Raw genomic sequence first — 20449 nt, forward strand, 5'->3', positions numbered from 1 at the left:
GGCATATCCGTCAGACAGGAGGGTGTGTATTGTTAATTATCTACGAGCATATATGAAAAGAACCGAGTCTATCAGAGGACTAGAGCGACGCCTGTTCATTAGCTATACCAAGCCATATGGCAAAGTTACATCACAGACCATATCAAGATGGATCAAAGTGACATTAGCAGGCGCCGGGATTGACACTTCAGTGTATAAATCACATTCTACAAGATCAGCTGCAACATCGGCAGCAATCAGAGCAAGTGTGCCTATTTCTAGCATCATGAATCAAGCTGGATGGTCAAGAGAAAAAACCTTCCAGCAATATTACAATAAACCTCTTGCTGATAATGGAAAAACTGAATTTTCGCAAGCAACCCAGGACCAAAATCCAGTTAAAACCAATTAGGGCAAAACCAATTGAAACCAGTTGGCCAACTGGTTTCAATAGGGAAATTGGAACAACTGGTTCCAATTGAAAACCAGTTGCCAATTGGTTCCAGTTAAAAACCAATTGGTTCCAATTGAAAACCAGTTGCCAATTGGTTCCAGTTAAAAACCAATTGGTTCCAATTGAAAACCAGTTGCCAATTGGTTCCAGTTAAAACCAATTGGGCAACTGGAACCAGTTGACAATTGGTGTCAATTGGTTCCAGTTGTTCCAATTTCCCTATAAAACCAATTGAATCCAATTGGAAGCAACTGGTTTCAATTGGTTCCAGTTGAAACCAATTGGAGGCAACTGGTTTCAACTGGAACCAGTTGAAACCAGTTGGTTTCCAACTGGATCCAATTGGAACTTCAAGTTGGAACGAACTTAATTAGTTACAAATTAATTAGCATTTGCACTAACTATTTCTCATGCCAACACAGAAGCAGTGTTATATATCTATTAATACCAATGTAAAGGGCATTGATAAAATACAGACTTTCATGTGTATATAGTTATATGGAAGATCTTCAAATATATGTATTTTTATTTGATGTAATTTGGTAACAGTTAGTGGTGTACTAATTATCCTTTAATCTGTTTTAATTATAATCTATAACATTTATGAACATGGTTTTCACTGCTAAGTATTCTAAATACTTATCTTTAAAAAGTGTGGTACTTGAAATTGAAAAGAATTAAATAGAAACATTGTTAATGATGATTAATCTCATAAAACATTAATCTGTGCACACTGGCAGATAATATGCAAATTAACTGGTTTCAATTGGATCCAGTTGGGTAACTGGAAAATTTCTCATTGGAAACCAATTGGAAATAATTTCCAGTTACCCAACTGGTTCCAATTAGAATTCATTTCCAGTTACCCATCTTTCCAGTTAGAAGTCATCTCCAGTTACCCAATTGGTACCAGTTAGGATTTCCAGTTACACAACTGAATGGTTCAAGTTAGGATTTCCAGTTACCCAACTGGTTCCAGTTAGAAATCATTTCCAGTTGGAAGTCATTTCCAGTTACCCAACTGGTTCCAGTTGGGATTTCCAGTTACTCAACTGGTTCCAGTTAGAAATCATTTCCAATATTGGAAGTCATTTCCAGTTACCCAACTGGTTCCAGTTAGGATTTCCAGTTGCCCAACTGGTTCCAGTTGGGATTTTCAGTTACTCAACTGGTTCCAGTTAGGATTTCCAGTTGCCCAACTGGTTCCAGTTGGGATTTCCAGTTACTCAACTGGTTCCAGTTAGAAATCATTTCCAATTGGAAGTCATTTCCAGTTGCCCAACTGGTTCCAGTTGGGATTTCCAGTTACTCAACTGGTTCCAGTTAGGATTTCCAGTTGCCCAACTGGTTCCAGTTGGGATTTCCAGTTACTCAACTGGTTCCAGTTAGAAATCATTTCCAATTGGAAGTCATTTCCAGTTACCCAACTGGTTCCAGTTAGGATTTCCAGTTGCCCAACTGGTTCCAGTTGGGATTTCCAGTTACTCAACTGGTTCCAGTTAGGATTTCCAGTTGCCCAACTGGTTCCAGTTGGGATTTCCAGTAACTCAACTGGTTCCAGTTAGAAATCATTTCCAATTGGAAGTCATTTCCAGTTACCCAACTGGTTCCAGTTAGGATTTCCAGTTGCCCAACTGGTTTCAACTGGAAATTGTTGAATTCCAGTTAAAACCAATTAAAACCAGTTAAAACCAATTGAAACCAATTGAAACCAGTTGGAAATCCAACTGGTTTCAATTGGATTTTGGTCCTGGGAATACTACAACAGTAGTAAAGTTGAAATAAGGTATTACAAATTTGCTTTGTACATGCTCCATACTGTATATCCTTTGTATCTGCACAAACATGTCTTTTTGCAGACAGTGCAACTCAAAATGTGTTCGCTGAGCTACAAAATCTCAATTAGTCTCCTCTCGAGACGAACGAAATAAAATTGAAAGCTCAAACGATAACTTACCAGTTTGAAGTTTGAGCTGAATTTTATGAGGGAGTTGAGTGAGGAGATTAATTGCCCTCCTCTCCCTCCCTCTGGAGAGAAATTAATTCTATTAGTCTGTGGTGACTTAGAGCTAGTATTCGTTCGTATCAGCTGGATAATGGAAGCTGATATTTTAAACAGCGATCACATTTTGATGCTCCGAAGAATGAGTGCGCACGTGCGAGGCGGGATCTCAATTAATCTCCTCACTCAACTCCCTCATAAAATTCAGCTCAAACTTCAAACTGGTAAGTTATCGTTTGAGCTTTCAATTATATGGCTCCCTTATCATAAAATAAGTTGCAGCAATATCCGATGACTAGCAAAATCAGTTGTTAATCCAACTTCTTGGAGGAAAAAAATGAATAAACATAATATCATGTAATAAAATACAAAATACCAAGTGGGGATATGACATAATCAGTTTCCTCATTGAATATTCATGAAGACATACAAGACATGTGTATTAAACCAAAATAATGCAAATCTTTTAAATTTCATTACTTCGTTATTCTTAGTCGGATTTTCAAATTTTCTCTGTTCAAGTAATATTACTTTCAGCCTGGAGTACCCCTTTTAACAGGACATAAGATCGTTTTCAAAACAATGAAAAAAAATGCAGCCCTCCTCGTTAACCCCCCCCCCCAATCAAATGATGTTTGCCATAACACAAATGAAGACAGTGGGTATGAATTTATGCAAAGTTTGACTATTCTTTCCATAGATCCTCAATTGCCGTTGAAAGAACAGCTCAACTAGGAGACCAAATAGTTTGCAGACGAGCATGTTATCAGATTATTATGTCGTTCGATAACCGATGAAATATTACGTACAGTAAATAAAACCTAATATGATACCAATTAAAAGGCTCCAATTTACATGATTTATGTTCCAGACTAGCCAAGGTTGTAAAGTCGTACCATTTCAAATTTCGCGTCAAAACCTACCCCAAAAGGGTTCCCACCCAGGGGCCACGATACGGTTTTCAAAGTGGGGGGGGGGGGGGGCTGATCATGCAAAAAATCACAATCATATGGCCATTTTTACGTTTTTGTACACGCTAAGGACGTCCTACAGTTAACACCACTCCTAAATATAGTGCCATCATTTTTCCCTCGCACTTCAACCTCGTCTAATGCTGGTGTGCCTCAGACAATGTCCCAAATCTGGAAGAAGATTGTGTGGACATTCTTTGCCGCGCTTATACCTTCTTTTCAGATTTTTTTTTAAATGCCAGTATCCTTGCCATACATAGCTGCAACATTCCTCATTATCAGTTTGTTGTGAGATTTTTTTTTCTAGCTGACTTCCAGTTAATAAATTAATGACATAAAATAACACACACATACCAAACAAACACATACACAGCTATGCACTATACCCGCATTCTCATGCACACATTATGATGTACAATGACCCTCATCTGAAGTAGATGTGAACTGAGCATGCTCAATAGGCACTAAAAATAGTACACCTTTTGTGTATAAATCACGAAGTGTCACCAATTGAGAATACTATGCATAGTGTATCAAACCAATATTGCTTCTGACGGGTAATTTGAGGACGAGGAATAAAGTAGTGTACACTTTGTCTTGTCACTTTAATTACTATTATATATATATCTTGTTAGTGGCGTTACACAAGAACTTGATCTTGGATACCTTTCAAGAAAGTAGTTTTTGCATGCTAAAGAATATGTCCATGTTTGATCAGGCAATTGCAAGTTTTAAGTAGCGGATACTAAGCGATATCAATTTCTTCCAAGTAACCGCAAGGATACTCACGGTGCAAGTTCTTAACATTTTGCTGTGGTTAGGACTGACTCGACTGTTCAAAAATCCTCTCAGTTGTCAACCTGTGAACCGCTGAAAGCGATGCATATGTCTTACTTATTGTATACAAAGCACTTCTTGGTCAAGCTCCTGGCTACATTACAAAATTATTGAGGTATAAAACCAGTAGTCATGGTCGCAATTTGCGCAGATCAACGGAACCTCTGCTTTTACAGATTTCATCCTTCAAAACAAAAGTAACGCTAGGTGATCGAGCATTTGCTTGTGTAGTCTCCCAAGCTCTGGAATAGCTTACCCCTGGAAGTTAGGAAAGCACCATCCGTAAACAACTTTAAATCAAAGCTAAAAACACATAACAATCATTTTAGGAGTCCTATAAAGCGAAGGAGAATATATACTTTATGAAATAGTTTATACGCTCTATATATTAATATATTATTATTATTGCTTTTTATGTGCAAACAATTTAAGAATTCGGTAGGGAGGTAAAGAAATAATGGAGTTTGCACAGGCCCGACTTCAACAGGAAAAGCATATCCCAGCCAGCAAAATAGCCCTGGGTGTTGATGTCGAAAGCTGATAACGCCGATTATTAGCTATATTATGTCATAAGGAGTATCGTTTATGAGTTTCGATATTGGTATCATAACTATCTTTGATTGAAATTCTTTTTATCTTTATCTGTAGGACAATTCGCCAACTGATGCTGCATTTGTTGTGATATACGTAGCAGATTTCGCATCTGTACTGAGCATATTACTAGCAGCCGTACACCAGTTCACTACCATCCGGTTGGACCCGTTCGGCACCCGTGGACTTATCACTAAGCCCCGTGTCATTGTTGCATGTATTATCAGCTGGATCGTCTTCATACCTGCCGGGATTTTCTTCAGAAGGCTTCAGGATTACAGAGTTTTCTACGCTGCATTAGCATCTAGCGACACGGCTCTCCTTGTGCTCACTGGCTTCTTCTATGCTTTCGTCTATACCACAATCTCAAGAGGCCCGGCTGGTATCAGCTTTTCTGAACAGAGAAAACTCGAAAATAGAAGAGTATTTGTCACAATATCTATGATTTACGTTACAACTTTATTTTTTAGGGTAGTGTATAGATTATTATATGCCCTGGCAGGATTTTTGGAGTCGGTTGACTATGTTCTTGTGGGAAACATCATCTATGATATTGGAACAATGTCAAACTCACTGGTATATTGGTGGCGACTTAAAGAGTTTAGATCTTTATTTAAGTGTAAGAAAATCACAATAATTGATGTACATGTTTAATGCCTATGTAAAGTAGGCTTATTATCAGTAGAGAACAAGTCAACTTTGGATAAACGATGGACATTTAAAGATATTGTTATGTTAAATTTTGACCAATTTTGGAAACTGGTCTTATGAACAGTAAACAAACCACAATAATGCGATATTGGCAATTGATGGAAACTGGTAGGATGAAAAGTTGGTGGACATGTGACGATGTGAGGCGCAACGTTCGAACTGGAGTTGCTGGACAACCAATAATAGGTCAGGTCGTTTGCAAGGTTGGAAACTGCATGTTAAAATATTGATGGACGATCGGAAACTGGCTTCGGACAACCAACATACGATGTTCTCAAGATTGCGAACTGGTAGGATGGAAAGTTGGTGGACAAATGACGATGGGCGGCGCAGTGTTTGAACCGGTTTCAAAGAGAGTTGCTGGACTATCAATAGTGATATGTCTGGTTGTTTGCAAGGTTGGAAACTGTTATGTAATGTTAAAAGATTGATGGACGATTACGATGGGAAAAGGTTGGAAACTGGTTTGATGAATAGTTGGTGGACATCCAATGACTGCAATGTTGGCAAGGTTGCGAACTGGTAGGATGGAAGATTACGACAGCAGCACAACATTGGTAACTGCTTGACAAACAATGACATTATAGCTTGATTGGAAAGTACTGTAGGTTGTCAGATGACGATGGCAAAACTTGAAGGAAAAAAAAGTTGACTGGAAGCTTGTTGGAAAATCAACAGTGACACAAAATTGGTAATATTATTTCGTTGGCAGTACGACCTTGGAGTAACATTGATAGAACGTTGGATCTGGACAATGGGTTCATTGCGGCGTGCCTGGCATAACTGGATTCGCACAGACTTGCCCGAATTCGCAAATGTGTACCAAGTTTCATTCAAACTTAGATTTTACCGTCATTTTCTAAGTGTATGCGATAAAATAAGCGATGTCGACATTGTCCATGGTTGTACCATGATGAATTTGGCCCAATCAGTTTGCACTTGCTCCAATAAAAAAATCTGCACTTTAAAGCAAACATAATATCTAATACTTGTCATTGCGTTATTCTGAACCCCTTAATCAATTACAAACCTACATTGGCGGCGGAAGCCAAAAAATTAGGCGGTGTCCACCTGAAATTTTGGGATGGACACAGGTAAAAAATTGGAAAAGAAAATTAGGGGGGGTCCACCTGAATTTATGAGGGGGCGCAGAAAAAAAAAGTTATCAACTAAATTTTAAGGGGGGGGGACCACCCAAATTTTTTTAAAGGGTTATCAACAAAAATATTAGGGGGTCTGTCCCCCACCTCAAATTTAGGGGGGGGGGGACAGGACACCCCCCCCCCCGCCTATGCAATCCTAACTCTAACGTTGTGCCCACTCCACTGAGATATTAAGACAGTAGCAATTGTGTCAGCGAATATTCATTTACAACAGTAAAAAAAATGGGGAGGATAACGCGATTATTTTTCTGCATGAATTCCACCGTGAGAAGTTTTGAAAAAGAATGTGGCTTGATTACCGTGCCGTTTATAATCAAAACAAATTGTGTGGGAATTTTTTTGTTTGTTTTAAAGTTAACAAGGGAAAATTTTTGCTAACCATATTTTTCAAGGATCCAATATAGTCCTAAATATGAACAGAATCGATGGATATATTATGATGTAGGATGATAGAATTAGTATGTAGAATTGGAGAATGATATGGCATATGGGTTAGGTGATAAGAGTTGTTAAGATGTACTTTTCCTTGTAACCAATTAGGCATATTATTTTTTGGAATGTTTGGAAAATATTGGAATGATTTTAAAACGTTGGATGATTATAGCTAGAAAAACATTGGGAACAATATTGTGCCAGTGTTTAACATTTTCAGAAATGTGTGTATTTTATGTCTATAGTTCTTGAAAATTTGATTTAAACAGAATTTCATGTAATAAAATAAAAATACAAGTGGGAATATGACATCATTTGCTAGTTGAAAATTCATGAAGACATGCATAGAATATTTCACCAAAATAATGCAAATCGTTAATGTTAGAAGTTTGCCATTCCTTGTCAAATTTTGAGGAAATCTTCTGTTTTTTGTTGGTCTGATTTGTCTTTATCTGTTAAAATCATATTATTTTCAGCCTGGGGTGCATAACTCTTTAACAAGATATTTTCATGTAAAAACCTGTGATCTAAGATGTTTGAAATTGTGGCCTAGAAATCTGATCAGATTATCCTCATGCACTTGAATATGCATGCAAATAGTTGTCCTCAAAAGTTAGTGAACCTCACTTCAAAATGCTTTAGTGTTGAATGTAGACAACAAAACTCGTGTTCGGTAAGCCCAGAGAAACAAGCTTTATTGAATCTAATATTATATCACACGACTTCTCATGTATCATATCTAAAACATGGCAAAACCTGAACACTTTAGATATGATCCTTTTTGTGGGGTTCACTAACTTTTAGTACCACTGTAATAATAATAGCAGGGCCCGCTTGAAGAACAGTTTTGGGAACTGAAGTGACTAACCTGCGTAAATATACCGTTATTAATATTATTTTACGAGCCGAGTTTGAAATTGTTTCCTCAAATGGTTATGCAGTCATACCGAAAACTAGATATTTTCAGATTGTATAAAAGGTGACACAACATTTGCTCCTGCGACGATTGCTCGTCTAAGATGTAGGGTAAGGGTTATGGTTACAATAGGGTTTTATGTTAGGTTTAGGGTAGGGTATAGTGTTAAGCGGAGCAATTGTCGCCAGAGCAAATGTCATGGAACCGTAAAGAGACCTCTGACTCTAAAATCTAAATGTATGTTTGGACAAGTTGATCTGTAAAATAATTTTCTTAGTTTAGAAATTTTCACAGGAACAACAGGACAGTCGGATGAACAACCTGAAGACATAATGTATATAACAAACAACTTCAACTGACCAATGATTCATCTATAAATGCCAATCAGAAATTAGCTTTTGTATGTGTGTCATGGGATCAAAAATTATTGTTGCTAATTTGAGGAGAAAAAAGCTGATTAAGAGCTCCCTCCCCCAAGAAAAAAACCCTTTCACAAACGTCCCCAATGTCTCATTATACTAGTAAAGTTCCACAGTATCCAAAGTAGGGCCAAAAATGGATAGGTCCTTGTAACGAATGTCTTTCATGTCTCTTGTTAGTGATTTATATTGATTGAGACGAATTTTAATTAAATCATCTGCAAACATATCTTATTCATCCATTTAAGTGAACAAAACACCTGTTTATCAATAATGTAATATCTGATGCAATTATCTGAAAATCAATTTAAAAGTGAGCACAATAATTTTCCTAATTTGTCATAACTTTTAAAAATATACCTCATTCAGCACATAATAAATTAGTGACATGAAAAACAATCCATGCAAGGACCCGTTCATTCAATCAGCCTCTGGTAAATAAAACACCATTCTAAGCTCTTGAGTGGCATCCAAAATAATTTATTGCGAGGACACATGTGAAAACTGATATGCCAAAGCCCGTTATATTCAAACATCAAACCCAGGGTGCATTTGCATGAACTCTGTTAAATAAGTAATAACTACCAATAGCAAATCAAAATTAAGGATTCCATGGCAGTTACTACTACTGGCAGTATTACCAACGATTCGCACAACCTGATATACAGACAACAGCCAAGATTACCCAGCATTCAATACCACTGTTTGGCAATTGCTTTTTGGGCTGAAAATTATATCACTCTGTACAGCTCAGTGTGAGATCAGGAAAGTATAAAAATTAAATTGTGATTTTTTGCTTTCAGTTTCTTATTGCCATGAAAGGAAATTTAAGATTGTATCTCAGTTTAATATGAGCCAACATTCATTTAGTTCCCTTGTCTAGAGATAAAACCTTTGCATATAATAGATATTTGTGAACTTTGAAAATATACCTATCAAAGGTATGCATCTTAACGTTGGCTGTCAAAGGTGTACATCTTAATACAGTATATTAAGAGGTCATATCAAACAAATGTTGGAAACATAGGTAACTTTGCCTTAGTCAAACCTCTTACAAACACAGAAATCGGCATGACTTCAGAGGATTTCGACTGTAAAGAAAGTTGATAACACAAGTATTGCATAATCTGACCTTTGACATAGGCATTTATTTCACTTTAGAAGGCTGACACATGCAGAATACAAATATATGAAGCATGGTCCCATATATTGATATTCTTGTAAAGCCCAACGTAACTTCATGGACCTATCCACGGAGGATTGTTCTATTGTTACTGGGGGTGCTGAGCATTGTCACAGCACCCTCAGTAACAATAGATTATCCTCCGTGGATAGGTCCATGCGTAACTTACGCGCAGGTTTGCCCCTTAAATTGTCGGTGAGTGGAGCAGCATGTAGGAGGGCTCCAGGCCCCACCAGGATGTAGCTAGGAATTCCAGTGGGTGATGCAAAACTGTTCTTTTTAAAATTAAATACCCGGTTGTATTTGTTAAGATCTCTTTGTTGACTTTGTTTACCTTTTGTTGTTTGTATATATATATTTATATCTAAAGGAACTGTTGCTGGGCTATCACCATGAGCATCTCTGGACGGTGTGTGCACTCAATAAGACACCACTTTACTATATATTGTTATTATTTATGAAACACTTATAATCAGGTATTAAAATTATCTACTGATGAAACTATGTAAGTCAAATATTTTGCGATCACAGATATCTATCAAAGTTAACAAAATGTTGACTTAGATGATTCACATAAATAACGCATATCTGCATATTCAGGTCCGGAAAAACACTTCAACTTTGATGACTATGTAACTTAGGTGGAGAGTTGACCTAAGCAGAGTCCACCATTTTCTTTTTTTACTTCTGTTTAAAGAAGATCATGTCCGCTTATTGACGAAGGCAGATGATGAAGGGTCAGGGAAATGTCTCCAATTGTCGATAGAAAATGACATCCTCAGGTACCAGCTCTTACGCGTGTCCTCTTTAATTCGATCAATATAAAGCTTCCAGCTATATACACGTACTGAAATGAAAGAAAATAAAATAGAACAAGGATGGTCATCAGAATCTTTGTTTGCCCTACTTTCATAACCTAATCAATTACTTTGGTCCTGTAATACTTTTGTGGATTAAAAACTGAATATAGAAAGTAAAACAGATCTGATGCAGAAAGTCTACACAAAGAGCTGTCAAGCAAAGCCAGCAGTATGGGCCTTTATGTGCATATGGGTTGCTTATTTGCTAGCAATATTAGCATTAGCCCATCTAATATACTTAAAACTATTGTTTTCACGAAATATTGCTAAACTCTCAAATTAAATAACTTCATTATTTGTCATCAGATGTTGATGATCTTTTACTCACTTTGCTCAGTGAATTTTACTCTAAGATTCATTTAGATATACTTATTTTCAGCCTGAAGTACTCCCTTTAAGTGGAGTTGGAGAGACTTGATTGGTCAATCGTATGTTCCCAGGTACATGGCGATAAATTTATTTCAAATATATTTGCCCAATTGAAGAGTTAAATATAGCGTTTATTAGGCATCTCATGAGTATGAAGTCTTCATTAGCCTTTTTCCCCCCCATTTAATGATGATAAAAAACATGTTTATTCTTTGGAGCCTTTGAAAATGTATCTTGTCATGAACATGGACTTGACTTATTTTAATCAATAAAAGTTAAAAGTAATGATAAAGATATATGAATTATGGTAAGATACAGAATTTACAATGGATTCGCAAATGAAACACATTATTTTCGCAATTTTTTTGACACACAATTATAAAGAAATGCATGACTTTGGGACCCCGATCTGGGGATTGCAAATGTGGTCTAAAAGTTGCAAACTTCTCAACGTTGGGGATTTACCGTGAGAAATGTTCAGGTGGCCATTATGACCCCCTCCCCCCCCCCCCCCGGACTGATTAGTTTAAGCTTTCCACATAAATGAGCAAAAGGAGATCTATATATTGAAAATGACTTCATGAAATTGAAACAAACATCCCCTTCCGACTGCCCACTAGTGTCACACAATTTACCTACAAATTCTAAGTTGTTGCAAAACAAGCATCAATCCTCATCATCAGGGGGTATTCCCAATTCTGCATCTGTCCATTTGGAAGGATCTGGGTACTCAAAATGACCCTGAAATAAAAAGAAAAATCAAACAAGCATTGATTATTATTATTATTACTTATACAGCACTTTTCCCGTAAGGCCCAAAGTGCTTACGATGAAAATACTTAAAATAAATAATGCTAAAACTATGAAACTACAAACTACGAAAGAGATGGGTTTTTACTGAGTTTTTGAAAATTTCTATTGATGGAGACTGTCTTATTATAAGAGGCAAATCATTCCAGTATTTTGAAGTTGACACAGTAAAAGTTCTATCACTGGATAATGTACGAGTTAATGAATATGTGAGACGAAGAGGGTCACCGGCTGACGTGCTCTCTAGCTGGTGTATACAGCGTCAAACAATTATTAATATAATCTGAAGCCTGTTGATTCAGTGATTGAAAATGTTAACGTGAATCATGCATTTAGATGTACAAAAATATTAAAGGGAAGGATCGTAAAGAGTTACAACAATGTTAAATTTATCATTATGTTGTAACTATTGCGGGTAGCGCACCATCCAGTCTATACCCGTAGGCATACAACTGAAGGCAATACCCACCTCAACTATCTTGCATTCCTTGAAATTCCCCTACATCTAATTATGAAGGGGGCCAGGGGCATTTCTTGCTTTTTTTCAATTCAATTTATTTTCATTCTTCAACATAATACAAATAATTACATGATAAATCAATTCAATTCAATTCAAATAAAAAAAAAAAAAAATCAACATTGAATAAATAATATACATATTCAATAAGTGATTCAAATATAAATTAACATGCATGTCAAATTTAAATCAACATAATCAATATAATTAAATATAATTAAATCAATATAATCATATATCATGAGAAGAATGGAGGGGTCCGCTGAAAAGCAAAGCTTGTAAAATGTGAACCCCTCAAAAAGTTAGGATAGAAAAAATATTAAAATATACGTAAAGGAATACATGAAGATAACGGAAGGGGAAAAAAAAAAAATCTTATATACAGGATTGTGAAATTCAGAGACAAATGACAATACACGACACAACACAACACAGGACGGTACATGAGGGTGGACAATAGTACGATGACAACTGCCTAGAATATAGAAAGAAAAATAGAGATAGGGAGAGGGATGCAAAGCTAATCTGCTGCATATATATTATGTCTACACATACATACACATCATGTACATATATATACTTTATAATATACGCTAGTATATTTCCAAATACAATACATGTGCTGCAGTAACAGACTGATTTCTTGTCATTTTTTTTCTTCAAACATACATGTACATCATAATACATACATGTATGTATTTATTTTTTCAAACAGATTAGTTTCGATTATCCGTAAATGCATATTTCATGATTTTTTCATATTTTGGTTTGGATTAGATTAAGGAATATTGGAATTGTCACAAAATTCTTTAAACACTTACAAATACATCGCCAGGCTCATGGTAGAATCTCCATAGTATCCAGAACCACATGGCTGAGACGACGGCCATTCCCTGAATCTGTCTAGTCCTAGAGGGCGCTGTAGCACCACGGTAGACAGCACTGCCACTGAGTAAATAACAAATAGAAAGTATATTATGCTTTCAACATGATCCAATCAAACACAGCAGAGCTGCAAATATAGACCAAGTGTAACATCATAAAATGATTTTCAGAGTCAAGAAAGAGGTAAATATTTTTCATTTTCTTGATGATTTACAGGAAATATGGAAAATAGATGGCGATTTCATGGATTTAAAGATGCAAAATGACACTGAGTAGTGAGCAGACGAATCATTGAGACAAATGGAAATGGCACATAACTGGAAGCCTGACTGCTGGGATCCACAGCACTCTTCCAGAATCTCAGGAAAAGATTAGGGTAAAATGTGGAATTTTATTGCAACTTTTTTTTTGTAATATCATAAAACGTTTTATTAGAATCAAGAAAGAGATTAATATTATTAATTTTCTTGATAGTTTCCAACTAAATCAAATATTAAGGAAATTTGGAAGATGAATGGCTATTCCATGGATTTAAAGATGCAAAATACAAAAATGTCATCATATTTTGGTTAAGGTTTTTTGTTTTATCTTGTTTATTTTTTTTTACCCCACCGGTTAACCGTAAACGCCCGTTTATCATCCATAAAGTTAATTATGGTACTTTTTTTCTACTATTAAAGGTCAAGACCACCCAAGAAAAATGTTGATTTGAATGAATAGGGAAAGATCAAACAAACATAATGCTGAAAATTTCATCAAAAATCGTATGTAAAATAAAAAAGTTATGGCATTTTGAAGTTTCGCTTATTTTTCACAAAACAGATATGCACAACTCAGTGACATGCAAATGGGACAGTCGATGATGTCCATCACTCACTATTTCTTTTGTTTTATATTGTTTGAATTATACGATATTTCATTTTTTACATATTTAACAATAAAGACCGACTTGACTGCTCCATATAGTATTCAACAATGCTAATTCAGCATGTTCAGGGAGAAATTAATTGTTGTTTCCCTTGACAATGAGAAAATTAGAATATTTCATATAATAAAATACAAAAGAAATAGTGAGTGGATGACAACATCGGTCTCCTCATTTGCATATCGACCAGGATGTGCATATAAATGTTTTGTGAAATTAAGCGAAACTTCCAGTGTTATGCTTGTTGGATTTTTCTCTTTTTATTCAAATCAACTTTTTGTTGCGGTGGACTTGTCCTTTAAGGGGATCATTTTTTTTTATTCACCACTGCCTTCCAAAACTGTAATTTGAGCATAATTTTTGGAAAGTAGAGTTAGTCTGAATCTGATTAAAGGAGAAATATATAGATTATGAATATGGTTTATTATATATCAATGGAAAGGTATAATGTGGATATTATCATTATATCATTTGAAAAAATAGAAAAAATATGTAGGGCAGAAATCACGCATTAAAAAGTGCCTCTCCGAAATATGTCTCGAATTCGTCTCTGAAAGACTTGAATTTGATGACGTGTATACATGCATGTGCGAGAGACGTGATTTGCTCTCCCACATCAAGCTCCATTTGCGTGCAAAACCTGATGCAAATGCGAAAGGATCTCAAAGTATTATTCATGAATTGAGCTGCGATTTCCGCGCATGCGCAGTTTGTGTTTGCGATGTTTTGGAATTGGCAGTGAATTAATAAGTGTGAGGAAAATGTTACTGGTTCTAAATCACCAATTTTGAGACTGACAGAAGCATGGAAAAGAAGTGAAACTTTGTGAAATGTTTTTAAAGCTTGTGTTGTTGCATGAATTTTATAATTTTCCCCCATAAAATCCCACCTTTGTCACTCGGAGTATCAGGGCGAGTTCACCACCTTCATGTTCGGGTAGGTGGAGCGGTAGTGAAGTGGACTGGAGCCTACACGAACATCACTTGAGTTAGACTACTACATCAGAGCTGCCAAGTTGTATTTTGCATTTTCAGTATTCTTATCCCAAAAACCAGTATTTTGACTAAAAAATCAGTATTTTTACCGTGTGAGATAAATATTTTGTATTTTTCCCCAAAAAAGTGTATTTCATAATAAAATGCTTGGCGCACTCGCCCATCACGGCGCTCAAGCTGCATGCAAGCTAAAATGTGCACTGCTCTTGCAGATGAAAAAAAAAACATTGAAACTTGTGTATATCTCACCCTGGTTTTTACAAAATGATTGGAAAAAAAAACAAGTTACCTGAAATTACATTGATCTAATAACCATATTTGTGTACGTTTTATGAAATAGAGACATATAGAGATGATTTTTCTCAATAAATTTCGATTTAAATTTTTATTTTTTTTAATACAACGTATTTTTTAAAGAAAAAACGTACTGCCGTATTTTGGTTGCAAAAACGTACTAAATACGGAAAAATCGTACTACTTGGCAGCTCTGCTACATGTATGTAAATCATGACAGTCAGTGAAAAATTGCACTGCCTACTGCAATGCACGCATTGTCGATTCCCACACAGGGTAGCAATGACGTCATTAAAAAATCACCAGTATTTCCATGTTCCAAGCATTTAGATAGAGAACTCTAAAACTATCAATTAACTGACTTTCATCACATCAGTCCCCACTACACCACCACGTTCTTCTCACACGTATTTTCTGCTTTAATTTGATATATAATTCGCCATTTTAGGGGGTTGGCAATAAATGTGTTCGAAACTGACCATTGGCATTGCTGACAGTGTAAAAAAATTGAGAATTTATCCCGAAGCCAAACATTGTCAACCTTATTTAACCACACAAGACCTGGAAGTCCTTACAGAGGACAAGACTGATTTGTTATGAATAATGATCAATGAAAACAATCGAAGCGAAAAAATCATTAAAATGGAAAAATATGAAAAAAATAAAAAACAATAGAAATACATAAGAAATTCATGAAAAACAAGAAAAAAAATAGTTGAAATGGCTAATTTCCTTTTCAGTCATATCAAATATGTCTCAATAGAACAATTTAAAAGAAAAAAACTCTTTTGTTATTTCCATATTTTAAATTATTTTAATTTTTGAAATTATGGGGAAAATTGTGTACGTTCTCTATGGGGACAAAATGTCCCATACGTAACATGTCATTAGTTGGTTTTATTAGAGTCTGTAATTAGAGGGTTTTAGCTTATGACATGAAACTTGCCTTAGATATACTAGAGTGTTGTGAGTTCTATCACACTAAGTTACAAGTTATCAAATAAAATACTTTCAGAGAATTCTCAACATGAAAAAAGTGTTCTAAAAATTGTCTTTTTTCTGCGTCCCATGTGTAACGGCACATCTTTTCTCTCTAAAAGTTCAAGGTCAAGGTCATATGTCACCATTTTTTGCATGATTATTCTCCTCCTAGATATCTACCATCATGAGGGTATTAAATCTAAGCAAAGTCATTTAACACTATTTTTCAGGTCATTAAAGCCTCTGAAATGTCCCATACGTAACGCGCGCGAATTCTTGGACTTGCCCTAGAACGCAACCAGCAGTACAGCTGATCTGACGTAAATGACGTAAACAAGCAAGTTTATTAAATAATATCGCACGCCCTCTCTGTGCGTATAAAGAAAACCAGCGAATTAGCTCCATGCCTGCTTCGACATCAAGAAAAATCATCGATATAAAGTACCAGAAAGACAGAGAGGAAATGAAATTGGCTTCATATCGTTTGGTAAGTTTCATATCCAAAGCTCATCTCATTTTAAATAGGTACCGGTATATATTTCTAATTTTAACAAAATAGCCATAAACTTATTACAAGTGCCGTGCCAGTGGTTATCCTGTGCATGGCGGCGGTAATGTACCCATGGGTGCTATCAGTATCACTCACAAAAATCCCAGCTAAAATACAAATTACGTCCTTAAAATTGCATTATCTTTCATTCTTTGCCATATTTTCAAAGCACGCAACAAATAAGTTCAGATTCAGAAAGCGGGGTCCCTGAAAGTGCACTAAAAATGAAGAAATCTGTGATCTTGTTTTTCCAGTTTGCAAACTTTATTTTCTTGCTACTGAGTAGGCCTACTGCAAGGCTCGACATTAGCGGTGGCCCGGTGGCCCGGGGCCACCAGAAATTCACCTCGGGCAACCATTATTGAAAAAATGTTGAGTCTTGGTGGCCCGAATCGGGCAACCAATAGTTTTTAAAGTAGCACAATTTTTCTCCCGATTTTGCACGCATTTATCAACTTTCTACAACTCAAATTGCAAGCCAGTTGTCATGCGCCTTTTTTGTTGATCTACACACAAATACACACACACAAATTTTGCATAGTCATGACAGTACTACCGCTACAGCATACAGTAGCTGTTATCCAGCCGGCCGCGCCGGCAGGCTGGAATGAGCTAGCTTTGCATGAAGCCATGCGCAGCTAGCTAGCTGTGCGCTGGCAGCCTATTCAGACTCAGGGAGCTGCGATATGAAATGTTGCTGCTAAGAAATCTTCCACAGAACTCTGAAAATTTAAGTCAAAGCCACATTTTACACCAATGAAACGCCCTTCTACAGTCCATATTACTAAAAATCTGGTGTACCCTGATTATTTGCAAGCATTAAAAAGAGGAATTATGACCTCTCTTTTGACTCAAAAAGACCGATTTCCAAATGAATTAATACACATAAAAACCCATAGGTGAGTACATCACAGTCCCATGTGTGCATTTGTATGTATGTTGATACTTTGTTTCTTTCGGAGCTGTGTCCTTTCTAGCCAAAAATAAACAGACAGTTTCTTTCTTTCTTGTTTATAAATGACTTCTTAAACCACTGTTGAGAAAGTTTATACTTTGGGAAGGCATTTTATTGATATGAAATGTGAATTTTTCCAACATTTTGGCAAATATAGGGAATGATTTTTCTCACACTTTTTTTTCCAGATATAACTTTTGCCGTTTTCTTTTTTGTTTCATTTTTTTTTATACCCCTTCCCATTGAATATGCCTGATTAAAGAATAGAACTACTAAAAAAAATAATACAAACTAAAGGATATAAAAATAGAAATGCGCCATTCCCAAAAGATAAGTGAAAATTATTTGCTTGGCTTTTAATTATATTCCAGTCAGAATAGACTTTAAAAAATATTTGTAATGGCTTCTTAATTTTCCCCCTTTCCCCATTTTTATATTAATTTTGTTTTATTCATTTTTCTTTCATTTACTTTTGTTTCTTTAGTCTAAATCTATTTTCTTTTTTTCTTTTAATTTTTTTCCTGTTCTTGGTTTTTTCTTCATTTTCTTTCTTTTGTTTTATTTCACTTATTTCTTTTATTATTTTTGTTTTCTTTTTGTAATATACTTTTTGAAAATTATTTTGGTTTGTTTCCCCCTTTTATGCATTGTTCTAATTTTGCAGCATATATTTCTGTGATTTTCTCCTGCTATAATATGCTGCAAAAGAGAAAAAAAATAAACTGGATTTGGGGCCTGCATAATCTAGGTTTTAGGATTCAAAGAGGAAGAAAGGAAAAATCATTGTTTTGTACATCTATCTGAGTTTGTTATGCACTGTTTATTTACTTTACCATTTTGAGTCTGTGTCTATAGGGAGATTAAAAAAAAAAGTCCACACAATTCATTTATTCTCTTTCAATCATTACATATTTACAATGATAGAACAATTTCTATTTTACCACAAATCAATTAGCAAAGTAAAAAACAGCAAACAAGGTTTACACACAAGATGTACAAAGTGAAAGTAACTTAGTGGTAGTGGCTGCAGAATTGATATTTCAGAATGTTTAATGTTTTTCTTTATATTTTCCGGGCCACCAAACTTCAATATCGGGCCACCAAAAAAAATTATTTGAAGGTTTTGGTGGCCCGAATGGGCCACCACCAAAAAAAGTTAATGTGGAGCCTTGCCTACTGGTAATTTATTTTGGGATCGTATCTTCAAAACCAAACCAGATTTTTTTTCTTTTTCGCAGTCATGGCGATATCGGACTTGGCATTTGTTTTACTCTTAGGCAGTTGCGAGAGTGATCCCACTCCCAGAGCAGATGATAGGAAATCGCTCGTCAATCAATTGTATTTTTTTCACTTTTCAGCAGTCATAAAAATGGTAAATATCAAGAAAATTAATGTGGCAATCAAGAAGGGGTATGGGCGCGGACGAGAAACATCAGTGATCACTTTTTGATATTTTTTAGACAATTTTTGAAAATCATAAAGAATTTCATGCGGTGGCCAGCGGCCAAAATAGACTCGAGCAAGGACGATCAACTCTTTCTTTTTTTTATTGTTGTATTATTGCCCTATATTTATAATAATAATAATGGTATTAGTCCCACAGATACATGTAAACACATAACCAGTGCATTTATCTTCATGATCTTTTATTCAATCATCTTTCTTGAAGCAGCACTTACTCAGATCAGCTCTGGAAGTGTGCTGTAGACATACCCATACGTTTAGCTCCAATGCAATTCGAATAGCTCTATCACGAAATCGTGATATGCCTTATACTTTTTGTGTGCATATAATAACGCGCACATTCGCACTTCTGCTCCGGAATGACCACGACAGAATGCAGACAATACAGTCAGTACCGCCGGTAATGTCGCCGAGTACGATACTTACTTCCTACAAGGTACTGCTCTTTTGATCCCAGAAATCACACGGAATCCATGGTTGATTCTGCTCAGGCCAAACATTTTCACTTATCTAGTTTAGAAGGTAAAAATTAAACGTCGAATCAGTTCAAGACGCAAATTATCATCTTCACCGAGAACCCGATTCGTCCTGAGTACTACGGTATCTTTGACGTCCGGAGCTCGAGGCCGAAATGAAAATTTGGCATGGCCGAGGAATTTATACATGATGAAATTGATATGTTCATATTAATGTTTTATAAAATTTAAGCATGGTCCTGTTGTAATTAAAATAATAACAGCAATATATATAGGCCTATAAATTATATAGTAACAAAGCTTCTTAAAATAAAATAAATTGAATAATACAAAATAACATCTTGTCTTGTCTTGCCGTTATAATGCCCACAATCATTATATTGATTATTACATTCATCATCATCCGTTTAAGTACAGTCCACCAGGTTGGTGTATTATCGTAAAAAAAAAAAAAAAATATGCGCAGTCTTAGCGCAATTGGATTTTCTGCACCTCAGCCTTGAAGCTGGCTACTGAAGTGCAGTTAACTGTAATGGCAGGGAGAATATTCCACAGTCTAATGGCATCAGGAATAAAAGTTTTCAACATAACATAAAAACTTATGAAGGAAATATAATTAGAATAGTTAAGCAAAGGATGATAAAAATACAGTAAAATATAACTCAATTAGTCATGATTATACCAATGACAAAATTTCACGTAATTTATAA

General features: G+C 35.6%; 1 protein-coding gene across 2 annotated transcripts; it reads right to left on the reverse strand.

The window, feature by feature from the left end:
* Nucleotides 1–8934: 8934 nt before the first annotated feature.
* On the reverse strand, nucleotides 8935–19888 carry LOC129283219 (NADH dehydrogenase [ubiquinone] 1 beta subcomplex subunit 2, mitochondrial-like). Of its 2 annotated transcripts, none has more exons than XM_064114995.1 (4): nucleotides 19690–19888; nucleotides 13036–13162; nucleotides 11523–11628; nucleotides 8935–10505 (listed from the first exon to the last, which is right to left on the reverse strand). In XM_064114995.1, exons 1-3 carry the CDS (start codon nucleotides 19761–19763, stop codon nucleotides 11554–11556), a joined length of 276 nt encoding a protein of 91 aa, XP_063971065.1. In that variant the 5' UTR covers nucleotides 19764–19888; the 3' UTR covers nucleotides 8935–10505; nucleotides 11523–11553. The 2 variants fall into 2 exon arrangements, with proteins under 2 accessions (XP_063971065.1, XP_063971066.1); XM_064114996.1 differs by having other exon boundaries at nucleotides 11527–11628; nucleotides 19690–19861.
* Nucleotides 19889–20449: the final 561 nt, after the last annotated feature.

This window comes from Lytechinus pictus, unplaced genomic scaffold, assembly GCF_037042905.1.
Source record: "Lytechinus pictus isolate F3 Inbred unplaced genomic scaffold, Lp3.0 scaffold_20, whole genome shotgun sequence".
NCBI classification, from domain to species: domain Eukaryota; kingdom Metazoa; phylum Echinodermata; class Echinoidea; order Temnopleuroida; family Toxopneustidae; genus Lytechinus; species Lytechinus pictus.

Excerpts from the sequence above, each read along its gene's own strand:
- LOC129283219 (XM_064114995.1), bottom strand. The coding sequence starts at position 19,763 with ATGTTTGGCCTGAGCAGAATCAACCATGGATTCCGTGTGATTTCTGGG. Across the intron at positions 13,163-19,689 it reads AGAGCAGTACCTTGTAGGAA|TGGCAGTGCTGTCTACCGTG; the intron begins GTAAGTATCGTA and ends TTATTTACTCAG. Across the intron at positions 11,629-13,035 it reads ATGAGCCTGGCGATGTATTT|GGTCATTTTGAGTACCCAGA; the intron begins GTAAGTGTTTAA and ends TTTTTATTTCAG.